This window comes from Berghia stephanieae, chromosome 7 (assembly GCF_034508935.2).
Source record: "Berghia stephanieae isolate SIO BIC M18660-M18661 chromosome 7, UCSD_Bste_1.3, whole genome shotgun sequence".
NCBI lineage: Eukaryota > Metazoa > Mollusca > Gastropoda > Nudibranchia > Aeolidiidae > Berghia > Berghia stephanieae.
The window spans coordinates 16,511,846-16,537,095 of record NC_088366.1 but is presented as its reverse complement, the minus strand read 5'-3'; the positions used below and the strand labels follow the sequence as shown (position 1 = coordinate 16,537,095).

General features: G+C 33.3%; 1 protein-coding gene across 1 annotated transcript in view; it reads left to right on the top strand.

Moving 5' to 3' along the window:
* Positions 1 to 25,250, top strand: part of LOC144976791 (FACT complex subunit SPT16-like) — a 33,567-nt gene that overhangs the window by 4,859 nt on the left and 3,458 nt on the right. The window contains exons 6-24 of the mRNA XM_078921240.1: positions 760 to 906; positions 1,847 to 1,998; positions 2,850 to 3,022; positions 5,029 to 5,193; positions 6,192 to 6,292; positions 7,757 to 7,927; positions 9,293 to 9,408; positions 9,953 to 10,035; positions 10,459 to 10,529; positions 11,317 to 11,444; positions 12,482 to 12,617; positions 13,178 to 13,304; positions 14,808 to 14,926; positions 15,326 to 15,451; positions 16,121 to 16,309; positions 16,625 to 16,794; positions 17,932 to 18,061; positions 22,424 to 22,559; positions 24,465 to 24,536. Of these exons, the coding sequence (XP_078777366.1) occupies positions 760 to 906; positions 1,847 to 1,998; positions 2,850 to 3,022; positions 5,029 to 5,193; positions 6,192 to 6,292; positions 7,757 to 7,927; positions 9,293 to 9,408; positions 9,953 to 10,035; positions 10,459 to 10,529; positions 11,317 to 11,444; positions 12,482 to 12,617; positions 13,178 to 13,304; positions 14,808 to 14,926; positions 15,326 to 15,451; positions 16,121 to 16,309; positions 16,625 to 16,794; positions 17,932 to 18,061; positions 22,424 to 22,559; positions 24,465 to 24,536 (2,512 nt within the window). The remainder of the gene's footprint in view (positions 1 to 759; positions 907 to 1,846; positions 1,999 to 2,849; positions 3,023 to 5,028; positions 5,194 to 6,191; positions 6,293 to 7,756; positions 7,928 to 9,292; positions 9,409 to 9,952; positions 10,036 to 10,458; positions 10,530 to 11,316; positions 11,445 to 12,481; positions 12,618 to 13,177; positions 13,305 to 14,807; positions 14,927 to 15,325; positions 15,452 to 16,120; positions 16,310 to 16,624; positions 16,795 to 17,931; positions 18,062 to 22,423; positions 22,560 to 24,464; positions 24,537 to 25,250) is intronic.

The following is a 25,250-nucleotide window of genomic DNA, read 5'->3' as shown; positions in this document are numbered from 1 at the left end:
TTGTTTTTTTTTTTTGTTTGTTTTTTATTTAATTTTTTTTTCATCTGTTCATATTTAGAATAGCTGTTGTCAGGTTGTTATAAGAAATTGACTTCTTTGACTATGAAGTCCGTATTTAGATTTTTTATATTTTAAATTCTATGTCATTTATTGCAACATATTAAATCTCAAATTCATTTTTCATTTTTAAAGTTTTCTTCCTGATTATATGCAATCAGGAATGGGGGATTTTTATTTTTTATTTATTTATTATTTGTTTAGAGAGGAGTGTGGGGTGGTAAGGGGAAGAAGCAGTTTTACTTAGGAATTGAATAACAACTCTGTTGCATTAATCAAATACAACTTAATCACGAAATGGTATTTGGGAACAATGTACAGGTCCAAGTACTGAACTCCTTGCTGATGTTTTTCACAAAGTTAGTTCCTATCCCTGTGTAATAGTTGAAGTAGCCACAGTCCTACTCGTCTCTGTTCCAGTCAGTCGATCCGCTTGCAATTTAAAGTATCTGCAGGAATGTGAACTCCCGCAGAAATTGTAAATAAACATTTTTAAATAACAAACATGTAACTATTATGGTTTTATAAAATTTTATTACAACAGTATTAACATGATTGAGCAGCTATGGCCTGCCTCTAAAGGCCAATAAAAATTGATAAAAGCTAGGAACAGGTGACTAAATGACCTACATAGTATTGAAAGTGCCGTTAAACACCTAAAAAGAAAAACAGTCCTCCTCTATTGCATAATCTATTCCCCAGTTGGATGTAAGTGGCCAGTTTGCCTATATAATGGCTCCAAAAGAGGAACTGGAAGTTAAAACTATCCATAAAGCCTGCCAGGTGACTTGCGACGTCTTTAACAAGTATCTCAAGGAACAGATAATGGAAATCATTGATGCTGACAAAGTAAGTCAAAGCTGTCCATGGGTGAAAGTTCGCCGGAAAAATCCGGCATGGCCGGATTTTTATTTTTGAAAAAGAGGTCTCGCCGGGTTTTTTTTGTCTGGCCGGAATTCGAAAATGAAAAAAACCGGCAACTGTATAATAATATAATTAACCGCACTTCTGTTTTTTCCTCTTATTGTTAGTTGCAGGATTTTTTTTTCTGAGCACCTGCCTTTGCAGGATTAATATCATTGAGTAACTTTCACCCATGAAGTTGTCATTTTTGTGTTTGCTTGTTGTCCAAACATTGCGTATATATGTGAGATTGGGAAAAGATCCTAAATGCTAATTGGGAAGATCCAATTGTTGGGCAGGGTAAGATTTCACAAATTTTCCTCAGATTGACTTTTAAAATGGTGTCATTATAGATATCATTAGCAGATTTTCAGGTATAAAAAATCTCTTTGGAAACTGGAATTTTAACTTTTTTGCTTGACATCTGAGTATGGTCTGGTCAGAATATTTAACAAGATTAACTAATTTACAATTTTTTTTCTATTTAAAAAAATATCTGTGTGAATTTCTTTATTTATATATATACTAATGTGCTTTTATATAGTGCAATATCCACTTAATGTCCTCAAAGCGCTTTACCAAAATTTAACATTAGGACGGGACATGATGCTTAGGCGATGTTACATTTTTTTTTCGGACAGAGACAACACTGTTAACGGTCAGGTACTCATTTTACACCTGAGTACAGTAAGAGAATGTGAGTAAAGAGCTTTCTCCAAGGACTCAACTATGCGCCGAGTGAGGCTCGAACGATCCGAAAGCGAGTGTCATACCACTAGACCACATAGCCGCACATAATGTGCCTAATACTGCAAACTTCCAGTGATGTTCTGATTTGATGCTTTTGTTTTAGTCTCTAATACTATTGTGATTTTGTAAACTTTAGAAAGTGAAGCACTCAAAACTGTCAGATGGAGTGGACCAAGCCCTACAAAACAAGAAATACATATCTGGTGTTGACATGTCTCAGCTGGAAATCTGTTACCCAGCCATTATTCAGAGTGGTGGTAAATATAGTCTCAAGTTCAGTACTACCAGGTAAATATGGCTGAGTCATCTTTTAAAAAAAATAAATTAAAAATTGATTATTTATATTGCGCAATATCCAATAAACGTTCTCAAAGGGTCCCTGACCAACAGCAACACGTAACATAAAGAACAGGACATGATGCTTGTGTGTTATCAGATAATACAATTTCTTTTTCGACAGAGACACCGCTGTTAACGACCAGGTACTCATTTTACACCTGAGTACAGTGAGAGAATGTGAGTAAACAGTCATTCCAAGGACTCAAGATCTGAAATCAAGTGTCAGGCCACAAGACCGCATAGCCGCATATCTTTTGTGTCTCTATTTCATAATTTTGTTTTAGTACAAATTCATGAAGACATGAGACGGGAACTTCTCATCTTGCTTATTGTTAAAAGATGTGTCCTTGATCTAAAATGCCTTCTTTTCCTCTTTCATTTATGAATCAAATGGCAATTATCAAAGAGTTGTTAGAAATAGTAAAGAAAATCACCCTGTTGTTTGAATGAAGGACTTGATTTTCATTTTTGTTTAGATAAACTCCAATAAGATGAATTTTAAAATATTTATATTCAAATTTTATGTTTCATGCTGGGGAGATATGCTGAAGAGCTAAAGCTAGCCAAAGTGGATTACTTTGATTCATCTTTCTTCCAAACATTGTGATTTTCGATTCCCACCTATTTGCATAGTTTCCCACCTTAAGTGACCCCACAGTGTCTAAATTGTTGTTCAAGCTCCAGTACCCTAGCTTATTCCGACCTTAGTTTAAAAATCTCAGATTTTAAATTATATAGAATGTGCTAAAGTTATTAAATTATGGTTTTAATTAAAGACTTGAATTACTTTTGTTTTGCAGCGATGAGAATGACTTAAAGTTTGATGCTGTGGTGTGTGCCATGGGAGTGAGGTACAAGTCTTACTGCTCCAATATTGTACGGACATTGTTAGTTGACCCAGAGGAATCTTTACAGAAGACGTATGAATTTTTGGTACAAGTTGAAGAGGAGCTCATCAACAAGCTACAGCATGGTATGGGATTTTTTTATTGTTCGTTTGTCTCCATTAATGTCAACCTGCCACCTATTGAGTATTTATATAGTTTTTTATCCACTAAACATGCTCAAAGCGCTTTACAACGGGTCCCTAGCCAACTGTAATACTTAACATGTAGGATGGGACGTGATGTCTTTTGGTGATGTTACAATTTTTTTTCCTAAAGAGACAATGCTGTTAATGACTTGGTACTCATTTTACATCTGAGTACAGTGAGAGAATGTGAGTAAAGAGCCTTTTTCAAGGACTCAAATATGCGCCACTCAGAGTGGCACTCGACCCAAGGACCTTTTGGTCCAAAGGCAAATGTGATAACCCAAAACTGCATAGCCGCACAGTTTTAATTGATATTTGATGCTTTACGAATATGCCATTTTAATAGCATTTGACTGAAAAATACATCAATATTATTTTGTAAAACAGTAGAAACATTAAAGTTTTCATCAATTTCTCTGTGTAAGATAAAAATAATTTAAAATCCGACAGTCTGTCACAAATGACAAAAGTAGCTTCTCTAAAGGTAAAAATAAGGGTTGACAAAATAATTACTCTGTGTACACCTTTTAAACATTTTCAAAAGCTATTACTGTTTTACACATACTTTTTTTTTTGTAGCCATATTGACCAAATTTGGATTTTCTTTCCAGATTTCAGATTTATTGAACCATAATTTTAGAGACAAACATGAAGATATTAAAAAAAAAATTAATATATGAAGTCGATATATTCCAATTAAAGCATAAAACATCAATTTTAAATCATTTTAGGATTAAAATTTTAATTCTTATTGAATGTGTATGATTACATTTTGGGTCTGTTGAGGGAAAAATTGGAAGATATGGGTTCCAAAATAAAAGTATGAAGTCTAAAGGGAATTCTAGATAAATCACCGGCAAAACAAATCCCAAGAAAATTCAGAATGTCAATATCGTTTTCTTTTATTCTGTCTTTGTCTTGGACGATCTTTGATTTGATTTTAGATCATTTAAGTATTGGAGATACTCAATCGCGGTCAAGACATGGCGATTATTCATGAGATGTCAAATTTCTTAAAACATTTATTGAAATAGACTGAATTGACATCCAAGAGATTATTCCTGTGTTTTCTGTAACCTCACATATAATAATAATAAAAATAATAATGATAATAATAATAATAATAATAATATTAATAATAATAATAATATTTTTTTCATTAAAAAGCTTAGTTGCGATATGCACGGAAAATCAGCCTCTATACCATTTTACCTCTGTTTATTGCTGAAAAGAAAATTTGAAAAATAATAAATTTTTCATTGAGATCAGATGTTTAGATAAGGAATCTTAGATATCGATTGTCAACTCTATATGCCTCCATCACCTGCAATTCTTTTGCATCAAGTTTTTCAAAGTTATTTGGAGTATTTAGCCCACAACCAAAAAAAAAAAAAAAAATCATCCTCGTTTTCAATGAGTTTATTCTTGTTGTGCAATTCTTCCTGGCTTTTTAACAAAGCCTATACCATGGTTGGTGGTTGATGCTTTTAAGTAGGATAAAGGAAGATGGTTCAAATCTAGAGCAGTAAAAAAAAGGAACACTTGTATAAAATAGGCGAGAGGAGATTACTTTTTAATAGCTTAAGTCAGATCTACCTAATATTGTGAAAAATTAGTAGAACCACAAATTTTTGGCCTCGGCTGCAGAGCTGCAAATGTGTCTGATTCAATAAATCTTCCTGAAAAGGAAAGTGTCATTCCAGAGAACTTATATTTAGGACTTTGATCATGCAGAGGGCAAAATATAATTTATTGTAAAGCTGTTTTTATGGTGACTTTTCTGTTTTCATCTTAGAAAGTACGAATTTCTGCAATTTCAAGTAGGCATGCCAGCTTTGGTATAAGTTATGAGTATAAGAGATTACTCTTAAATAATGTATGTATAAGAAATTATTTTGCCTATTGCACAATTAAATTTTATTTTAATCCCTCCTGTCTTCCTTCAGGAGTTAAACTGAGTGAAGTCTACGAAGCTGGTGTGGCTATGGTTAAAAAGGAAAGGCCTGAACTGGAAAGCAAGATGATTAAAAGTTTTGGCTTTGGCACTGGTATTGAATTCCGTGAAGGCTCTCTTCTCATTGCACCCAAGACTAAGGCACCTGCGAAGAAAGGTAAATAGTGATTTGATTGAATTTGAATAGATGTCAGTATTCTATGATACTCACATCAAGACTTAAAGTGGATGGAATCCCACATAGTGCTTGTAATGTTGATCACCCCTTCGACCTGTGAATTATTCATCAATTATCATTTCACAACCTTGCTATCACCTCTATCCCCCAAAATCATCTCTCCTCTCCATGTGGCTTTGTGTATGCAATTAGACCATTTGGTTTCACCAGGGCCCGGCTTTGAGTGTTTTGCCTAATGGCATGGGAACCAATCAGCTTGTAAATCATATATTGTGATGATGTAATGATTTTAATTCAATGCTTATTTTGTACCCATTTGAGTGCATCCCTTTTGTTGGAGATCCTCTGGCTTTATTAAGGTACATAGTTTCAGACTAGATACAAGGATATTACCAGGATCTAATTCTGATATCTGTTAAACTCTTCGTTTTTATTTTTTCGCTGGTGCTTGATAGTTTTTCCTCAATCTTGTAACAATTCTGTCATTGCAAGTGCCTTAAGTTGTGATTATTTTAAGGGTCTGAAAAAATCCTGGATTTTATCCTAGATATTATTAATCACATTTATATCATATTTCATAACAAAGACGAAATTCTTAATATCTCATTATTTTCTATGAGCTTGTGAAAACTTTTCTTTCTTTTTCTTTTTTTTTTTTTTCTGCTTTGAAAAAAAATTCTACTTTTGAATGAAAATCGTGATTGTTGAGTATATTTTGGTCAATTCCTATTTTACCGACATTGGGGTTGGCAGCTCTGCTGTGTGATGAGTGCGTAAGAAGGTTTTTAAAAGATTTAATTTATTGTTCATTGTTTATCTCACATGTCACATGTTTTGATTATTCCTTCAAAATTGATTTATATATTTTCTCAATTTCTTGATTTTGCTATTTCTATTGAGAATCCATTTGCTTGTTTGATTAATTTTGGTAATGATTAGTAATAATTGTTTACTGATATCTTTTTTTACTTTAACAGGAATGGTGTTCAGTATCAGTGTAGGTTTCTCGGATTTGTCAGTTCAGGATGGCAAAAAGAAAAGTGCTTTATTTATTGGTGACACAGTCATGGTCAATGAGGTAGGAGGACATAATTGTTTCATTAAAAAAAAAAGTGATATATCTTTATCAGGCTGTGTCCATATGTTGGAAGTGATATGTGGACACATTAGTTTCTCAAGTACATTTTATAAAATATGCAAATATGAATAATGTTATGCATTTTATTTTTGTATGTCTTGTAGGGTAATCAGACTTATCTTGTTACACGATGGATGACAAAAAACTGGCCTTGTTATGTGTCCTTGGGTAAGGCACTTAACATGTATTGCACTAATCGCCTAAGTTGTGGGAATGACCTGGTTATCTGCCGTGATGGAGTTCATAAGAGTTCTTGTACAATATGTAGCCTAATAGGCAACTTATGTTGTATGAAATAAACATTTGGTTCCATTTGGTCAACTGAGGGAGTAAGTGAAGGCTAGGGAAGCATGGTAAATCTATGGAAGTATGCTATATAAATGTTCATATTTATTTATTTTTTATTTTATTTTATTATAAAATATGTTGAAATAAAGTCATCAGTGGTTCCTGGTTGTCAAGTGTGCTATTTGGCAATTTAGATGAAACCATGACTAACACGATGAAAAAGTAACAGCATTGTCACAGCACTCAGTACAGCAATTTACTCGGAAAATAACATGATTTGCTGATATCTACTGCTCCATAACAACAAAGAAAAGAAGAGGGAGCTTACTTTGTTTTGATTTCTGATAAATTTTTCAAAAAAGGTCTTTGATGTAAAAGCGTATAGGGGGTTGATATTTATAAAATTTTTAGTGCTATATAGAGGTTTTCCCTTAAACTGTGTCTTAAAAACATTAGTGTTTTATTATCAATCACCTCAAAGATAACTATTCCATTTGCTGTATCAACTTTCAGGAAACTGTTATTGTTATTAACCCCAGTGTTCACGGTAATCAAGGGGAAAGTTCTTAATATACCTGATATATGGATTATATTGAGATTGACCTCGAATTCATTTAATCAGAAACCAGACGATGAAATGCCCATGCTTATAAACCCACACCATTTAAATTTTTAAAAGAATCTTTAAACGACTGCTTATTCCGAACCGAAGTGGATCATTATTCTTTCGTTTTTAAAGATCCAACCTGTGCACTTTTACCTATCTTGATAAAACCAATAGGTTTATGTTTTAGTTTGGAATTTCCATTTTTATTGGAACTAAAAAGGACACAGTTTATATCATAGTTTAGAACTATCCTACTACAATACATTTATCTTTATAGGGGAACTAAAAACGTAGTCGATCTTGACGTGTGGATAGGATCATTACAGATTTTGGTTTAATATTTAAATGTTTTTTTAGAGTTCAGTGAATTTCTGGAGAGCATCTAAATTCCCTAATATATTGGAATAGCATGACCTTTGATTCCTTTACAACTCATCTTGCCATTGTTACCTTTATAATTTTAGGTATTTATACTTATCTCTATTATATGTTTGACCACTGTTTTTCAGGGGTCACCGGCTACTCTGCTGACTACATCCAAAAAGAGGCTGAAGCACATTGGGATTTTTCTGAAGGATGACGATGAGGAAGAGGAAGAGGAGGAAGAAAGTCTGGAGAAAGAAGCAGAGGAGTTATTAGGGAGGGGAAGGAGAACAGCTATGGTAGACAGCAGGACTAGGGTAAGCATTATCTTAAGATTATTTACATTACGGTTCTCTTCCTGTGACTCTCAGCAGGGTGAAGGTGGTAAGATTTGAAAGATCTACTGAATTACTTCACAAGTGTTTTTTTTTTTGTCTTTTTTTTTCTATCTTCTATGCTGTCCTAAACCAGCAAAACATTTTTCTTAACTCATGTGACACGGCCTTGCATTCCGGAAGCTACACTGGACAGTGCCTAGTTGCTACAGCTGATCAGTTAAAACAATGGCAGCTCGTCTAGCAGTTTTTCAATATTTACACCCATCCCAGAAAATATACTTTTTTGAGCTAATAGCAATAATTTATGGTACAACCTTTACATTTTCTTAAAGAGAAATAAGATATTTATTGAGAGAGCAAACTTAGTAAGAATTTATGAAACCTGCAACAGTCATCTTTCTATTACGAATAATTGAGTGGTGGAATGAGAGAGAGCAAGGCTTTACACCTTATAGCTACACACATTAGCCTAGTTTTCGTCTAACACACGCATATACACACCAAGAGCCCACGTACAGATGCACACATGTAATAAAGGAATTTTCTACAAACACACACACGTGGGTAACATTATTTCTTTGTGTCCTTTGTTTGAGATGTAACAGATGACCAGAGCATGCAAAACAGCGTGGTAGGGGTGGGGGGGGGGAGGGGGGGGGGGGCTCTTTGTTGGCTTTGTTTATGACTTGAAAGGCCACTAACTTGCCTTCAACAAGTTGAAGGACATAGCTAAATTATTGAATCAATTAAATTTTTACTGCATTTCTAAATATAGAAAGGTTAACAACTCCATTCATAAACGGGGTTGATCTTGTCCTCAATAATGGACTGGCGCGCTTGGCGTCAAAGCCAACTCGTCCTCAATACTGGACCATCGCCCCACTGACTCAGTTATGCTCGTCCTCAATATTGGACCTGCACGCTACTAGACTTAATAACGTTATATTATATGTAGCTAGATACATCATGATGTCAAAAGTCAGGTCAGCATTTAATCAACACAAATTGTGCTTTTCCACTAGCTAAATCCACAAATACCAGAAGGGCTATTTTGTTCTCCCATAGTGAGCATGGCAGTCATTGGGTGTCCTCTATCCTCCTATATTTGTTTTTCCAACTTGCTTTCTGTTTCTTTCTTGGAATGAGATTACGTAGTTCTGTTCTGGTCCTGGTTGGAGTCCTTGCCTGGGAGGGAAAAGCTCAAATGTATAGCCATAGTTTTGGGAGTGATATTTTTTTCCCTTTTGTAATTCATCACTCTGTTATGTGCTGTTATATTATTTTGTTTTGAATACACAATGATTTGTAAATATTTGGGGCCAATTCTCTTTTTCCTTTTCCTAGACTGAAGCCCCGTCAGAAGAGAAAAGACAACAGCATCAAAAAGAGTTGGCCCAGAGATTGAATGAAGAGGCTAGAGAAAGACTCAGAGGACTGACGTCTGGTGGCGAGGATAAAAAGTAGGTTTTGTCTTTTCTTTAAAAAAACAAAAAACTATTGGACAAATAAAGTCCTAATATTTTGCCTTAACTTTGCCAAGATTTGATATTTTTTCACTCCCAATGCACATCTTTTTCACAAAAAAAAAAAAAAAAAGTGAAAATGCTTTTATTGACTTGCTTTTATAGATAGATTTGTCTACAAATTGAATATACAATGTTTTTATTGTAATAATTAAAAAATATTTCTTTGATTTAAAAAACATTTTTTGGTAGAATTTTCCTAATTTTTTATTCACAGAATAATACTCGGATATTTTTTAAATATTGAATTTTTAAAAATTCAGACTTTTTAAATGATTCTATGAACATCAGCTTACTAAGTTTGATTTTTGTCAGACTAATTTTTAGGCACATGACATTTTAAAAGAATTATCAATTGTTTTTGTCTTTTGTGCTGATTTAATAGCATTGATGTAGTTGCCGAAATATCCATAAACATTTGACCCTCACGTGTCAAGTAAGTTGATTTTACAAACTGTGACCCTCCTCTTTTTTTCAACAGGTCCAAGAAGTCCAACGTGTCTTACAAAAGTCCAAATTATTTCCCAGATGAACAAGAATGCAGAGATTTGAAGTTATTTGTTGGTATGTTGTTATTATTATTATTTTTAAAAAAAAAAAAGAAAGCTCATAATAAAATGAATCAAATTTAACTTCTTTATCCTTTCTTTGAGGTATATATTTTGCTCTTCCACTACGTCCTAAATTTGTTTTAAGTATTTTTTTTCTCTTTTCTTTTTCTTTGGTTGACCTATATTAAAAAAACAAAACATTTCATTATCTTCCTCATTTTTAAGCATTATTTTATTGTATCGTTTAGGATCAATTTTTGAAAATAAACCAATCCATTTTAAAAAGGACCTTCTTACCACAACAAAATGTAAGGGAAGTGATGGGAAAAGAAAAGGATTGTATTGATATCCCAATAAAAAAGTCAAATATGTCACCCGATATATTCATAGCAAAAATGTCTTTCTCTTCTTTTTTTTAATTCATTATTATCTCCAGACAAAAAATATGAAACAATCATCATGCCCATATTTGGAATGCCCACCCCTTTCCACATTTCTACCATCAAGGTAAATAGAAATTGTTTATTTCAATATTTTTTTTGTTAAGTTAAAAAAAAAGAGATACCGTGAATATTTTCATTGATTGTTTCAATGGTAGAATGGATTAAGACATTGAATTTAAATGTATATGACCTGGTTAAAGTTGGATTCTAATATTTGAATTTAAATGTATATGACCTGGTTAAAGTTGGATTCTAATATCTTTTCTTTCCTTCTGGCTATAGAGTGGGACCTCTATAATTGGGAAATGTCAATCGCTCTCAAAATTGTCTCAATCTACCAGATTTCCCAATTTGCTGGGATAGGTGAATATTTCAAATATTTCAATTTTACCCCCCAAACCTTTGGAGTTCTTAAACTCTTCATCAAGCCAATGTGATCTCTGTGTGACTATGTGGTCTTGTGGTATAACACTCATTTTCGGATCGGAAGGTCTTGGGTTCGAGCCTCACTTGGTGCATAGTTGAGTCCTTGGAAAAGGCTCTTTAATCACATTTTCTCACCATACTCAGGTGTAACATGAGTACATGGCTGTTAACAGCGTTGTCTCTGTCTGGAACAAAATTGTAATATTGCCTAACAGGCGTCATGTCTCGTTCTGCACGTTATGTGTTGCTGTTGGGACCCTTTGTAAAGTGCTTTGAATACTACGTTTAGTAGAGAATGCGCTATATAAAAGAACAAGTTTAAAAGAGATCTAGACTTTTAAAAAAATAAAAGATAGTATGTTTGTCACCTGTCTGAGATTTGTTTAGATCATGTTTATATCAATCTTATATTATTTTTTCACCAGAACATCAGTCAGTCCATTGAGGGTGAGTACACCTACCTGAGGATAAACTTTTTCCACCCCGGCTCAACTCTTGGTCGTAATGAAGGCAGCTCCTTGCCTAACCCAGACAAGAGCTTCCTCAAAGAAATGTAAGTGGTCGTTAACTTTTAACTAAAGTTATCAGAACACGGATCTTTTCATGTAGGTATATTGGGTGACTGTGTTTAATTATTGCATCATTATATGACCTAGTCATATGCAGAATATTCATGACAAAAAAAAAGAGTCCTTCAGAGTCATTAGGCCCGTGGTGCTGGAGTTAATCCCAGTTTCTATAATGTGCAAAAGATAATAGCAACTGCTTGCTACCCTTTTGACAGGGTGCTAATAGTTTGCAAAGTACTTTCCACCAGATCCTAACAGACCCAACTACCCAGTTACTGCTGGGTGGACAGGGGTGGGGGGGTTCAGAAAGAAATCTCAACTGCACTCTTGATTAATCTCAATCCCTTTGCTTGTAAGGCGAGTACTCTACCAACTGAGCTGTTGGGACCCCCAACAACCAACAACTATTTGGCCAACAACCAACAACTATTTGGCTGTATTAGCCAAGCCACTACCTATCTAAAATAGGAAAATATATAGTGATAGATGAGCTTTGAATCTGCAACATTGTGGTTTGTGTCCAAAGTAGCCATCTTATTTTTACAATTAACTGCTCCCTTCAAATGTGTTTTCCTATTATCATTATCATCATTTTATTATTATATTAATAGGGGGCAGCGCGGCTCAAGTGTTTTGGTCTTTATTCGTACCAGAAAAGTACTGAGTTTGATCGCCTGCCGCTGCGCTGTGTGGCCTTGAGTAAGTCACTTCGTCCTAGCTCAATTTGCGGCACTGCAATACGGCTGACACCTGGGTTATTTCAGTCTTCCTTGGGAATATACCCTATAGACAAATTTCCCCTATATGATGGATAAAGGAAATTTTATTTTATATATATATATATATATATATATATATATATATATAATATATATATATATATATATATATATATATATATATATATATATATATATATATATATATATATATTGTATTTTTTTAAAAAATCACCACCAGCTTATACTTTATTTTATTTGTGATAATCAATGGATTTTTTTTTTTACATATCTATTTCCAGCACTTACCGTAGTTCCAATACAAAGGAGCCAGGTGAGATTTCAGCTCCCTCCTCCAACCTCAACACAGCTTTCCGTCTCATCAAGGAAGTTCAGAAGAAGTTCCGTACTCGTGAGGCTGAGGAGAGAGAGAAAGAGGTTTGTTTACTTGTTTTGATGTAATACTTAAATTGAATTCTTGATGTTGCATATAGCTCACCTTAGTCTCACCAAAAGGATTGATTTAACTTGGCCTCTATGGTTTAAACGATATATTGAAGGGAGATGTTGATTTTAGTAGTTTTTTCGAAAAAAAATTTAAAATGAAAAGGATACAAAAATATAATTAAAAAACAAACGAGATAAAACAAAAAAAGTCCATTAAAATAGATCAGTATCATACCCAAAAATGTTTAAGATTCAAGAGTTTAAAATTACAAAACACGTTTGGTATTTTCTCATTATCAAATTTTAAAAAAAAGTAAATATTTATTGTTTTATTTTTTTTTAAAATCATTTTTTATAAAATGCAATATGAATTAATGTTTATTTTTTTAGCCCTCCCCCCAAAATTTAAAAGCCCCGTTGAAATTTTGGTTCAGAACGGTTTCTTTTTACTCTTGAACTGTAACTATATAGCTCATATTATTTTGATTATTTGGGGAAAAAAAGTTGTTTGTATTTTCACATGACCATGTTAAATTTTAAACTTTCCCCAGGGTATTGTAAAACAAGACACATTGATAATCAACCCCAACAGAGGCAACCCCAAGCTCAAAGACCTTTACATTCGACCAAACATTGTATCCAAACGTATCTCAGGGACCTTGGAGGCCCACACTAATGGTAGGCTATTTTTGTTAGATATGTGGAAAAAAAATTGCATGGGGATTAAATTGAATTTATCTCAAATTATTTAGGCTCTAGACCTAGCACTTAAATAAAAAAATATGTACCTACAGAATTTTTAATTTTACATTTTTACTATTATTTTTTAAAGATTTGAAATTCATTTTGATTTTCTCTTCTTTTTTTTTGTGTGGCAAAATTTTACAACATTCAATTATTTCTCTTCAGATTTGGAGTTATGTATTAATAAATGAGGTCAAATGTGGTTACATTTTTATTTTACTCTCTGGTAGATTTATTTCCAAATTGAATTTCACCACATTATGAATCATGATTGATTTATAATATATAGTTTATAGACCTGTCAATTCTCAGTCAATTAACTGAAATCAGTCAATTCGTCAAATTCAAATATTTTTAAAAAGGAAAGAAAGAAATGAAGAAGAAAGAAAAAATTCATGAATCGTAGTTGAATCACGTGAAGTAATTAGGAATGTTCCACAGCGCTACGCATAGCTCAAGGGCCGTTATATTTACGATGGATATATTGCCAAGGCTAAGTGACACTTCTTAGAATTGCCGTGTCTGAACACACCCCAGTGTATTTTCACACAGCCTTCGTGAAATTATCTTTTCACTTTCCAAACATGTCGTGATCCCAATGGTAGCCAATTGTGACTGAGCCGCCGAGCGATAAATTTCACTGTTTCGTTTAAGCCAAAATTGACCACATTTCCATGGTAGAACCTAAAAGTATGAAAAAGTTAAATGCGAAAGCCAGAAGTGCGTTATGAAGACATCTTCAAATCGAAAGTTATATGATTGCTACAAGCACATCTCGATTGCCTCACATTGTAAACAAACTGGTTGACCTTTTTTTCACTGATGTGGGTACCTAATTATAAGAAACAATTGTAAGTAGCCTAATTAATTCCCACGTAAATTAGTTTTCTGCCATTGTTTTGCTCAAGTGAGCTTGCTGTTTACTATTCATCTCGATTCTTTGGATTTTTCTGATACAATACGAAGAGTTTCAGTGAGGTTCAGTTTCAGTCTCAATCAATTTTTATAGAGCTCATTTACAGGTCTAAGTTTAGCTGGAATTTGCATATTTAAATTTTTAAAAAGGAAAAAGATTATATCTAACTATTCTAGGTCTTATTACAGTAAGTTCCATGATAATAAGTGCTTTACTGTTTTTTGTTTGTTTTTTTTTAAATCCCTGGGGAGGAAACATGAGATATTTAACTTATAGGGGTGAGCATGAGACATGTAGCCTGTTTTATTTTGTATAAAGAGAAGCTGCTTTTCAGCTGGAGGACTTTAGAGGTCAGATTGTGAATCTAGGCTCTGCTGTAAAACCACAGCTTCAACCTGAATCTATTGCTTCTTACTCTTTAGCCGTTTCTCATGTTTTTACCTGTTTTTAAATGTTCTGGAAAATATATTAAAATGAAAAATAAAAATCAATGCCTTATGCCTTTTTTTCTCTCCTCACAGGTTTCCGTTTCACATCAGTTCGTGGTGACAAGGTGGACATCTTGTACAATAACATTCGCCATGCATTCTTCCAACCTTGTGACGGGGAGATGATCATTTTACTCCATTTCCATCTCAAGGTAAAAAGAAGTAGTTTTTTTTCTTCTTCTCTTTATTGTGCTAAAGAGACACTAACACTTTAAATTCAGTATTAGTATTAGTGCAGACGTAACTGTTATTATATGATGCCGAGCTTACATGTAAGTCTTGGAAGTAAAAAGAAATAGTTTTTTTCTTCTCCTTATTTTGCTAAAGAGACGCGGACACACTTAAAATTCAGTATTAGTATTGATGCAGACGTAACTTTTATTATATCATCCCAGCTCACATGTAAGTCTTGGAATGTCTGGAGTCCTAAATTGACCATTGAGATGAGGTGTTCAAGATGTTGAGGATTTAAAAAAATCAGCAATTTAGATTTGATGAATTCATAAATTTCATAGTTAATCAGATGAAAATGAAATGGTTTTATTTTTCAGAATGCCATTCTGTATGGTAAGAAGAAACATGTGGATGTACAGTTCTACACAGAAGTGGGAGAAATCACGACAGATTTGGGCAAACACCAACACATGCATGACCGAGACGACCTTCATGCTGAACAGGTTAGCCCTTTCATTCTCATTTTTATTATTATGTTATCTATTTGGTTCTTTCTCCCTTTTTTTTTTTTTTTTTTTTTTTTTGGAAAATCAATGCAGGTGTTGTAAAACCCTTAAAAACATACAACAAACAAATATATATATATATTTTTTTAAAATTTCATTGTTGAAATTTGACTAGTTTGGATATTTGAAAATTTGTCTTTCCTACTTATTGCGCTTCTTAAACCCCTTTTATATTTTGACTCTGAAATGTAATATTTGCATTAAAATTTATACTGCAAAACAAGTTGCTTAAATGCTGTGGTCATTGCCTTGTCTATCTCTCCTCACCCTCAATTTCCTGGTGAAAAGAAACAAACATTTTGTCATTATTTAGAATCTATCATGTATGTAAGCTTCAGAATTTTTGTTATATCCCTCAAATGTTCACAATCTTGCAGGGGCAGTTGTTTGTAGAATCAGAATTACTTTTTTTTTTCTTATTATTCTGCAAGATCTGTGGCAGAAATAATTTTTAGAAAGATAAATATCCTATCTCACTGTCAATTACTACTTCAGGCCTTAAGATCAACTCTTGCTCTAACGTCCTTGCTACTCATGTTTAATAGGGACGATGCAACCAAATTTTTAAAAAACCCAAAATAATAAAATATGTTCTACAATTTCCAGGCTGAAAGAGAGCTGCGTCAAAAACTCAAATCTGCCTTCAAGAGTTTCTGTGAGAAGGTAGAATCTATCTCCAAACAGGAAGTGGAATTTGACTCTCCATTCAGAGAGCTGGGATTTCATGGAGCTCCATTCAGAAGTACTGTCTTGTTGCAGCCAACCAGTGGATGTTTGGTCAACTTAAGTGAATGGGTTAGTGAGAGATTCGAATAACAATTAAAAAGAGGATTTATCCTCACTGAGATTTAGAAAGTTATAAAGGAAAAAAAAAAGTTAAATATGAATATGAACATTTAAACTGCACGTTAACATGTGATGAATCATATTATTGTATTGTCTTAATTTTTGCTTGAGTATTTCAAAGTCATGGATCATGTTTTTATGGTATTTTAATACAAGCTATCATTTTGTGGGTGCACATGTACATCCTAAAATTGTTATTTTCCTTTTGTGTTTTTCATTTGATTTTATAAGTAATTTCAAGCTTTTCCACGTTCCTCTCCTCAGCCACCATTTGTCGTGTCCCTGGAGCAGATTGAGCTGGTCCACTTTGAGCGTGTGTCATTCCAGCTGAAGAACTTTGATATGGTGTTTGTCTTCAAAGACTACAATCGTAAGATTGCCTCCATCAACTCCGTCCCCATGAACATGCTGGACCATGTCAAGGAGTGGCTCAAGTAAGGAAAAAATGATTTTAAAATGCTCTCTTTTCATGTAGCTTTGTTCTTGCTATAACTGGGACCTTTTGCTTTGAGGGAAACGTTTCTAGGACTTCATTAACTTATGGGGCAGTGTGACTCAACGGTACTGTCTTTGCTTCGTACCCGAAAGTTACTGAGTTCGATCACTCACTGTTGTGCTGTGTGGCCTTGAAGCAAGTCATCTCGCCCTCGCTCAATTTGTGGCGCTGAAATGTGGCTGACACCTGGGCTATTCCAGTCTTCCCATGGAATAGAACCTAGAGACAAATTTCCCCTATGAGATGAATAAAGGGAATCTTATCTTATTATGAACTTTTGACTGTGTCCCTTTAGGTGTAGGATTATGTAGTTCCACACGAGACGTACAGGTCATTGACCTTGGATCTTTTTATTTTTAATATTTATTTATTCATATTTTTTTCTTGTTGGATGGCACGTAATTAAAAGTGTCAAAGACAATTTTAACCTATTTTCATCGTCTCTTTCCCTGGCATTGATATAGCCTAAAAATGTTTCCAGTACCTTTAGCCTTTTTACTACCCCTATACTTTTAGTTAGTTTAGGTTTCTTAATAAAAAAAAGAAGAAACATCATTTTTAGATCTTGTTTTTAATTTCTCAACTATATTTGGTATCTCATAAAACATGTTGCGGGTGGTTGGATGGGAGCATCACCCTTGAATCATATACCTATGATGTTCGCATGGGTGTACGATCCGATAGTGATGTCGTTTCTTCTTCTCTTTACTAGCCTATCCTGCTTCTTTGGTTTGTGATTGTATTTTTGACAGGGGATATTTTTTTTTCTGTAAATCTTCTGCCTGTTTGTTCTTGGTTATTTATAATTTAGCTTATGGTATCTTTAGGTTATGATTTTGATTGACATTTGTACTATTTTTGTTAGATTGCTTGTTTTTTTGTTTCAGCGGTCTCTCATATAACCTCAATTGTGTTGGAAGAGACCTAAAGCAACAAACAAACAAACAAACAAACAAAATAAAACATGTTTGGAAGCTGAACTTGAAATAAATATCATTCACTGGATGTACATTTTGATACAGTCTCATATGTTAATATTCCCTTCAACTTCAACATACTTTATTCACATTTTCAGTTCATGTGACATCCGCTACACAGAGGGAGTCCAGAGTTTGAACTGGGCCAAGATCATGAAGACCATCACAGACGATATTGAAGGGTTCTTTGACAATGGAGGATGGTCTTTCCTGGAAACTCAAAGTGGGGTAAGATTGCATCATAATCTTTCTTCAATGGTTTGTTTCTTCTCTCTAAAGCAATACACAATTAATGGTCAACTCTTCCTGAGTCTACTGATAAAACTGAAAAAAGAAAAAGAATCCTCCCCTTCTCTCTCACAAAAAAAACAACAAAAAACAACAAAAAATCCACCCAAAAAACCAAAACAAAACGAAACAAAAAATGAAAGAAAGATATTCTTAAATTTGGAATGCTTTAGACTCGAGCCTGTTCTAGAACCAGGCTTTTTGTTATAGTAATGCATATCTGATCATGATTGTCTTGAGATAATTCAATTGAACTTTATACCATCTTTACAAGATCAATATTGCTTGAGTTAATTGAATACATTTTGTCTTATCAAAAAGACTTTTAAAATATTTGATTTGTCTGGATTTATTATAAATATAGATTACCTACTTTTTAATAATTAATTGAAGACAAAATCTTTTGTCTCGTAAATACAGTTTTATGTACCAAAAACAATTCCAATTCATATAGAATATTGTTCAACTTATTTGTTCAACAATAATTTTTAAGCAGGTGTTCAAATTTACATCATTATGTCTGAAAGTTTTTTTTTCAATGTATATGTTCATTAAAACCAAGAGTAACATACTTTATCATTGTTCTATTTTACCACTACCAGGATGTAAGTATAGATATCCCAGTGTGAGCCAGCTTCTTTCTTTGCTTCCTTCCATTCTTAATGGATGCTTTGGCAATGGGAAAATAATGTGCTTTTGAAGATGGGAATTTTTTATTCTTTTTTTTGGGTATAAACTTGACAGATTCAATTTGAATCTTACTGTCGATGTGCATTAAAATTAAAAAGTATATCTAAGATAGGATTGTTCTGCAGTGCTTTTCGTTTTAGACATTAACATTGATCAGACCTGTAAGTAGGTTGTTTCATATGCAGAACTCGTTTACAAGGAATTAATGAAGATGATTATTAGTTCCCAATTCTTTAGGGATTTATTGCAGCAAATATAGTTTTTCAGTGGTATTTCTACTCTCATTTTTTTTCCTTTTTCCTTTTTAAAATACAAAATAAATAAAAACTGTAAGATTGATTCAGATGGTCACAATTAAACAAATGCCAATAATGTGTGCCCAATATGTGTTTATTTATCGTTTGAATTTTCATATTTATTAGAGTAACATATTCTGAAATGCCTCTTGCCTTTCCCTTATTGATATTGATACTTATAATTATTACTTATGACGCCCTGAAACTTGTAATGAAATCAAGAGAAAGCATTGTTAAGTTTTTGATTCAAACCCACATGTGAGAGTATTGCTTCCTTTTTGTTATAAGACAGAGTAATAGTGCCAGTTTTGATTTTTGGTGCTAATAACAGGCTTTTCAGATTGAGCTGAGTGTGTGACGTGTCAGGATCCAGGACCTGTAAATGAGTGGTTTAGATTTTTACTTTTTACCCTCATACAGTATACATATCTTTGGTAATACAGTAGGCAAATCGTTGGGTACAATTTAGATGCATTACAGAGAACTTTTCGGATTTAACCAATGTTTATTGCAAGGATTATAAAAATACTTTTACCTAAATTCTAAAATTCGATGTTCTTGTTCATGATGTATATTTTTCTCTAAAAATAGTGCGACTCTATTGGACATAGAATATATAGAATATGATGATGCACCCTTTCTTATTCAGGTCTCTGCTGCAGCTTGTTTTGTTGTATTTTTTTTTTTTTTTGCATATTTCAATCACGGGTATGGTGGGGAAATAATGGTATCCTGCGCATGTTACAGTTTTTTTTTTATTGGTGCTGGTTGTATTTTAAAGTAGAGAATGAAGTACCAGCCACACAAGGATCTTGAGATGTTCTTGTTTTATCGATTATCAGAAAATGAAATAATTAATTTAACTATTATTTTTTAAATTATTATTATTATTATTATTATTATTATATTATTATTATTATTATTATTATTATTATTATTATTATTATTATTATTATTATTATTATTATTATTATTATTATTTATTTTAGGTTTTTTTCTTCATTTGTTTAATTAATTTATTTATTATTTTATGCATGGATTCTTTTATCCGAAAATTCTTGCCCTCGGATCTAAAAACTTGGTTTAGAAGAAGTTTAGTACACAGTAAAGCAAATACTTCTACTAATTATTGGTGTAGGGTAATTAAAAAAACAATTACATGAGAGGTTGCCTGAAAGAAGGCACAACTGATATAATATAATTTTGTTGCCCGGGTTTTTAAAAATCTATGCTCTACTGTACGTGTAATATATAGAGTTTATGATTCTATAATTAAACGCTCTCAAAATAGAAACCATAAACACTGCAGTATTGAGCTGAGAGGGATCTACTGCTGATTAGCTTTGGCACTGACAAGTACTCAATACGATGGGTTGAGCAGCATGTCTTCAGTCTGATGATTGCTATCAACGTTCAAACATAGTGGAAATGAAATATACTATTTACTGTGCCCACATATGCAAGGACGGATAATGATAGATAGATGAAAATAAATAAAAACGTAAATTATAAGGTCACAAACCTTTGCCTTCTTTCCCACAGCTGTTTGCTTCAACTGAAAAATGTTATGGTGTCTTTTTAAAAAAAGATTTTAAGTAACACTTGAACATAAATTTTTATATTGTTTTTTTTTATGTTCCATTGGTCACCATACATGTTTGGTGCCATAGTACTGATAATACAATCAATTTCTTTTTTCATTTCATATAATGGCTGCTCTATTCTGTGCATGTTATTTTCTACCCTAAACCCTAACCCCCCCCCCAAAAAAAAAACCCAAAAAAAACCCAAAAAACAAAACTAAATAAAACAACACACTCTCCCCCTCGCCCTCAAATCTCCTCTCATTAAAACACCCCGGTATTAAATAGAAAAATAATAAAAATAGAGGTCCCCATGCTCATTGTGTTTGTCTGTATTCACTTGACCTACACGACTGGTTTCTCAATTTCTCTCTACATAAGCTATTCCAAAATCTGAATTGCTCAGAATCAAAGCTTATCATGACAGAGACTTGTGTTGAAAAGAGAAATTTGCCAATTTTTTTTTCTTAGGTTGTATCAGATGTTTTATCTTTGTTTTTTTTATTTATTTTTCTGAAATAAAAGGCTTTAGGCCGTTTGTTGTTGCTATGTTGGATGGATGAGAAGGGGAAGGGGAAAGAGGAGAGGAGACAAGTGAAATGTGATGAAAGAGATGGATCCTTGTAAATTTTATTGCTTGACATGTATAATGCCACCCGTTCATTATTTATTTATTTATGTGAAAAGGTAGTTGAGTTACAAGGTTTCACCCTACTATAGATCTACGATAGCATGTTTAATTCCATTATGCACTGTAAAGGAAAAAGTGAGTGCCAAAACACATATATTTTAAGGGCTTTAACTCTCTCCTTCCCAGCCATTTTCAGGATTTTCCTCAAAACATCACACCAAACTAACACAATATATTTTTTATCACTCCAAAACAATAGCAGTAAAGTTTTTCCGATACATAATTTCTTTAGCAAAACAACTTTACAACACACTGTTCATTTTCTTTAAATATTATGATGTACAAAAGAAATTTGGATAAGACAAATGTTGGTTGTATTGTAACGAATATGACGATTTTCCTATAGTTGGTAAAGAGAGGTTAAAGCGTTGTTCAATGTTTCAGGGGGCTAATTTGTAGATGTTGTGACAAGTTTAAAATAGACGGATCTGCTTAATATATTATTTGATTGAGTTTTACCAATTTTTTTAATTCCATGAAACCGTCTTATTAAACCTTCTCATATAATTGAGAGATAATATGTAGGAAAAAATGGGAAAGATTCAGTCAGATTAATATCTGTGACAGATCTGTCGGTGTCACGTATTTTGCTGTCATACCACAAAAAAACACCGTCAGGAGGTCCTAATAGCTCAATTGGTAGAGCACTCATTATGTTTTTCTTTGTCCAAATGGATAACAATAATAATAATGATGACGATGATATTAATAATAATAATAATGATAATTTACTTACATAGTGCTCAACCTCCACATAAACGCTCAGCTTTACAATTTCACATATCATTCAGACATTCATTCACCAAATAAATTCAACAACACAACTTTGACCTTTGTTCAGTGTAGCTGTTTGTCCTTTATCATTTCCCTTTAAAAAGAAAAAAAAAACCTGAACATTTTTTGAAGGTTGAATTTAAATATTCTTATTACTTTACTTTACCTTACGCATATAATTTGATGTAGAAGTTTATTTATGAAGTTAAATGTTAAATTGTCAGGAAAGTCTTTGTATAATCGCTGGTTCAATTTTATTATTTTCCAGTCAGATGAGGAGGAGGAGGATAGTGAGGAAGGAGACGACACTTTCCAGCCATCCGAGGATGATTTCTCTGGCGAGTCGAGCAGTGAAGGAGAAAGCGAGGAGAGCGATTGGGAAGATGAAGAGGATGACTCTGAAGGTAGGTTTATTCTTTAAAAGAAAAAAAAAATAATAATTTAGTCCCCAATCCACTTATTATATCCCACTTTGACTTAAAATGAACAGCAATGAAACTAGGTCGGAATGCATTTGAGTAATATAAAGAAAGGTATTTAGATCTAAAACCTCCCAAATATCCTCAAAGCAAAAGCATTTGATCAGTATTTGCTCCCTGCAATTGCATATAAATGCCAATCTGGACCCTAACTAAATCACTTGTGAAAAAGATGAAAACAAGAGCAATTATAATATGAATACTTGACATCAAATTTGCTGGCACTCGTGCATTAGAATACAATATGATCAATTTTGTAATTTGATTAATTGGAATCTCTACATTTTTCTGTAAGACTATCTTCTTTACACTTTTTCTTCAAGAATGTCTTTTCCTTACATATTCTACATTCATTGAAATCTTTACATTCTCTTTCAAGAATATCTATTCATTACACATTTTACAGTCAATGGAATCTTTATACTTTAAAAAAAGAATATGTTTTCCGTACATATTTTACACTTCTGTATAGATTCAAACCACTGCAATATTTATTGTATTCCTCCTCCCTCCCCCATCTCCCATTTTTTCTGTTTTATGGAGTGTAGTACATAAATGTCTTGTCATACCCTACTTGGTGGGGTTCTCGACCTCCCATAGTGGGCATGGAGGTACTTACTATGTCTTCTATCCGCCTGTTTTTCAATAGCGTTCTGTCTTTGACTTGGAATAAAATTACTTAGTTTTGTGCTGACCCTGGCTGGAATAATTGGCTGGGACGGAAACAGTCGAATGTATAGTTATAGTTATAGTTTTTGGAGGATATTTTTTTCCTTGTAAATCATCTCTCACTTATGTACTGTTGTTTTTTTTAAATTTTGAACATATGATTTGTAAACTCTTAGTGGGATCTTGTGCTTGTGTCTGGATGAGACTTTTAGGTGATCTCAAATTAAGTACACAGATAGTGTGGTCTTGGAATCTACATCCGTTCCCTATGTGTACCGTTCTCCTTTGTCTTACATTTTCCTCAAGTTCTTTTAATTGTACATCTAGAATGTTTTTACTATACAATTTTCTTCCTTTTTTACTGCGCTGATATGACCTAAATGTGTTGCAAGCACTGGAATCAAGGAACACAATGACTGAATGAGATGGCTTTAGGGGAACAAATCCATTGAATGTCTGGTCTTTGACAATTGGATCTTTCAGCTTGAACCTTCTGACCACCTTTTCAATTCTGGGTGGGGATCCTGACCTCCCGTAGTGGGCAGGGAGGTACATGCTGTGTCTTCTATCCCCCCATACCCGTTTTCCAATTGTTTCCTGTCATTGTCTTGGAATGAGATTACTTAATTTTGTCCTGACCCTTGCCGAGGTTCCTTGGCTGGGAGGGAAACAGTCGAATGTATATTTTAGATTTGGGAGATTATATTTTTTTCCTTGTAAATCATCCCTCTGTTATGCATTGTATTATGTTTTGTTTACATATTATATTATATGATTGGTAAACATTTGAGTGTATTCCTCTTAGTTGGGACCTGTGCTTGTGTCTGGATGAGACTTTTGGGTGATCTCAAACTAAGTATTTTGACTGTGTGCTCTTGGAATCTACATCTGTTCCCTATTTGAACCAATTCCCCTTTGTCTTACCTTTTCTTTTGTGCTTTAATTGTAATTCTAGAACTTTTTACTATCCAATTTTCTTCCTTTTTACTGGCGCTGATATGACCTTAATGTGTTGCAAGCGCCGTAAATCCCTTAAAAACAAAAACAAAACGAACCTTTTCAATTAATTTTTTTTTTCTTTTTTTTTCCTTTTCATTATTTGATTATTGAGAGACTGATATGTTGAAATTTACTTACTGTTGGTGTTCTCTCGCCATCCAGGTTCCGAAGAGCTGGGCAGTAGTGAAGAGAGTGGAAAAGACTGGGATGAACTGGAGGAAGAAGCTAGACGAGGTAAGTGATGACCAGATGAAACTTGACAGGTCGGCCAAGTATAGAATAGAGACATACTTGTAATATTCTAGTGATTGATTGAATTTAGCCTTGATTACAAAATGATTAAAACTAGGTTACAAAAAGATTGCTGCTATTAATTGTTCCCGAATTTAGGAAATTACCGACTTATGAGGATAGCTGCTTTTGTTACCAAATCATTCAAATTATACTCCCCCCCCCCCACCACCACCACCACCACCACCACCAAATGTCATTACTCATTCTAAACATTTCAACAAAACCATTCTTAGAATTTATTTCCTAAACAATGCTTTTAATTGGTCTTCTCGGTTTTCTGCCTATCCTGAATTTTACCTTTTTGAGAAATGACCATATATGAAGTAGAGTTGGCATGTAAATTGCAGATTCTTTATTTTACAAAGCCTTATGTGACTTCCCAAACCATGGAAAATGACACATTATTTGTCAAAATCGGAAAATAAATAAAAAAAGTTTTGGGTTTTTAAAGTTTCAAAGAAACCTGATTTTTTGATGATTTGTGAAGAAAAATAAATCTTGTTTAGGGGAAGAAAAAATTAGGTTTTGTTGACATAGATGGCACTTTGCGTTGAAACAAACTATCGAGTCCAATTTTTGATATCATAAAATTCAAAGGCTGCTGATTTTAATGGTATAAAATTTTCTACCAACAATTTAAATTCAAGATGAAGT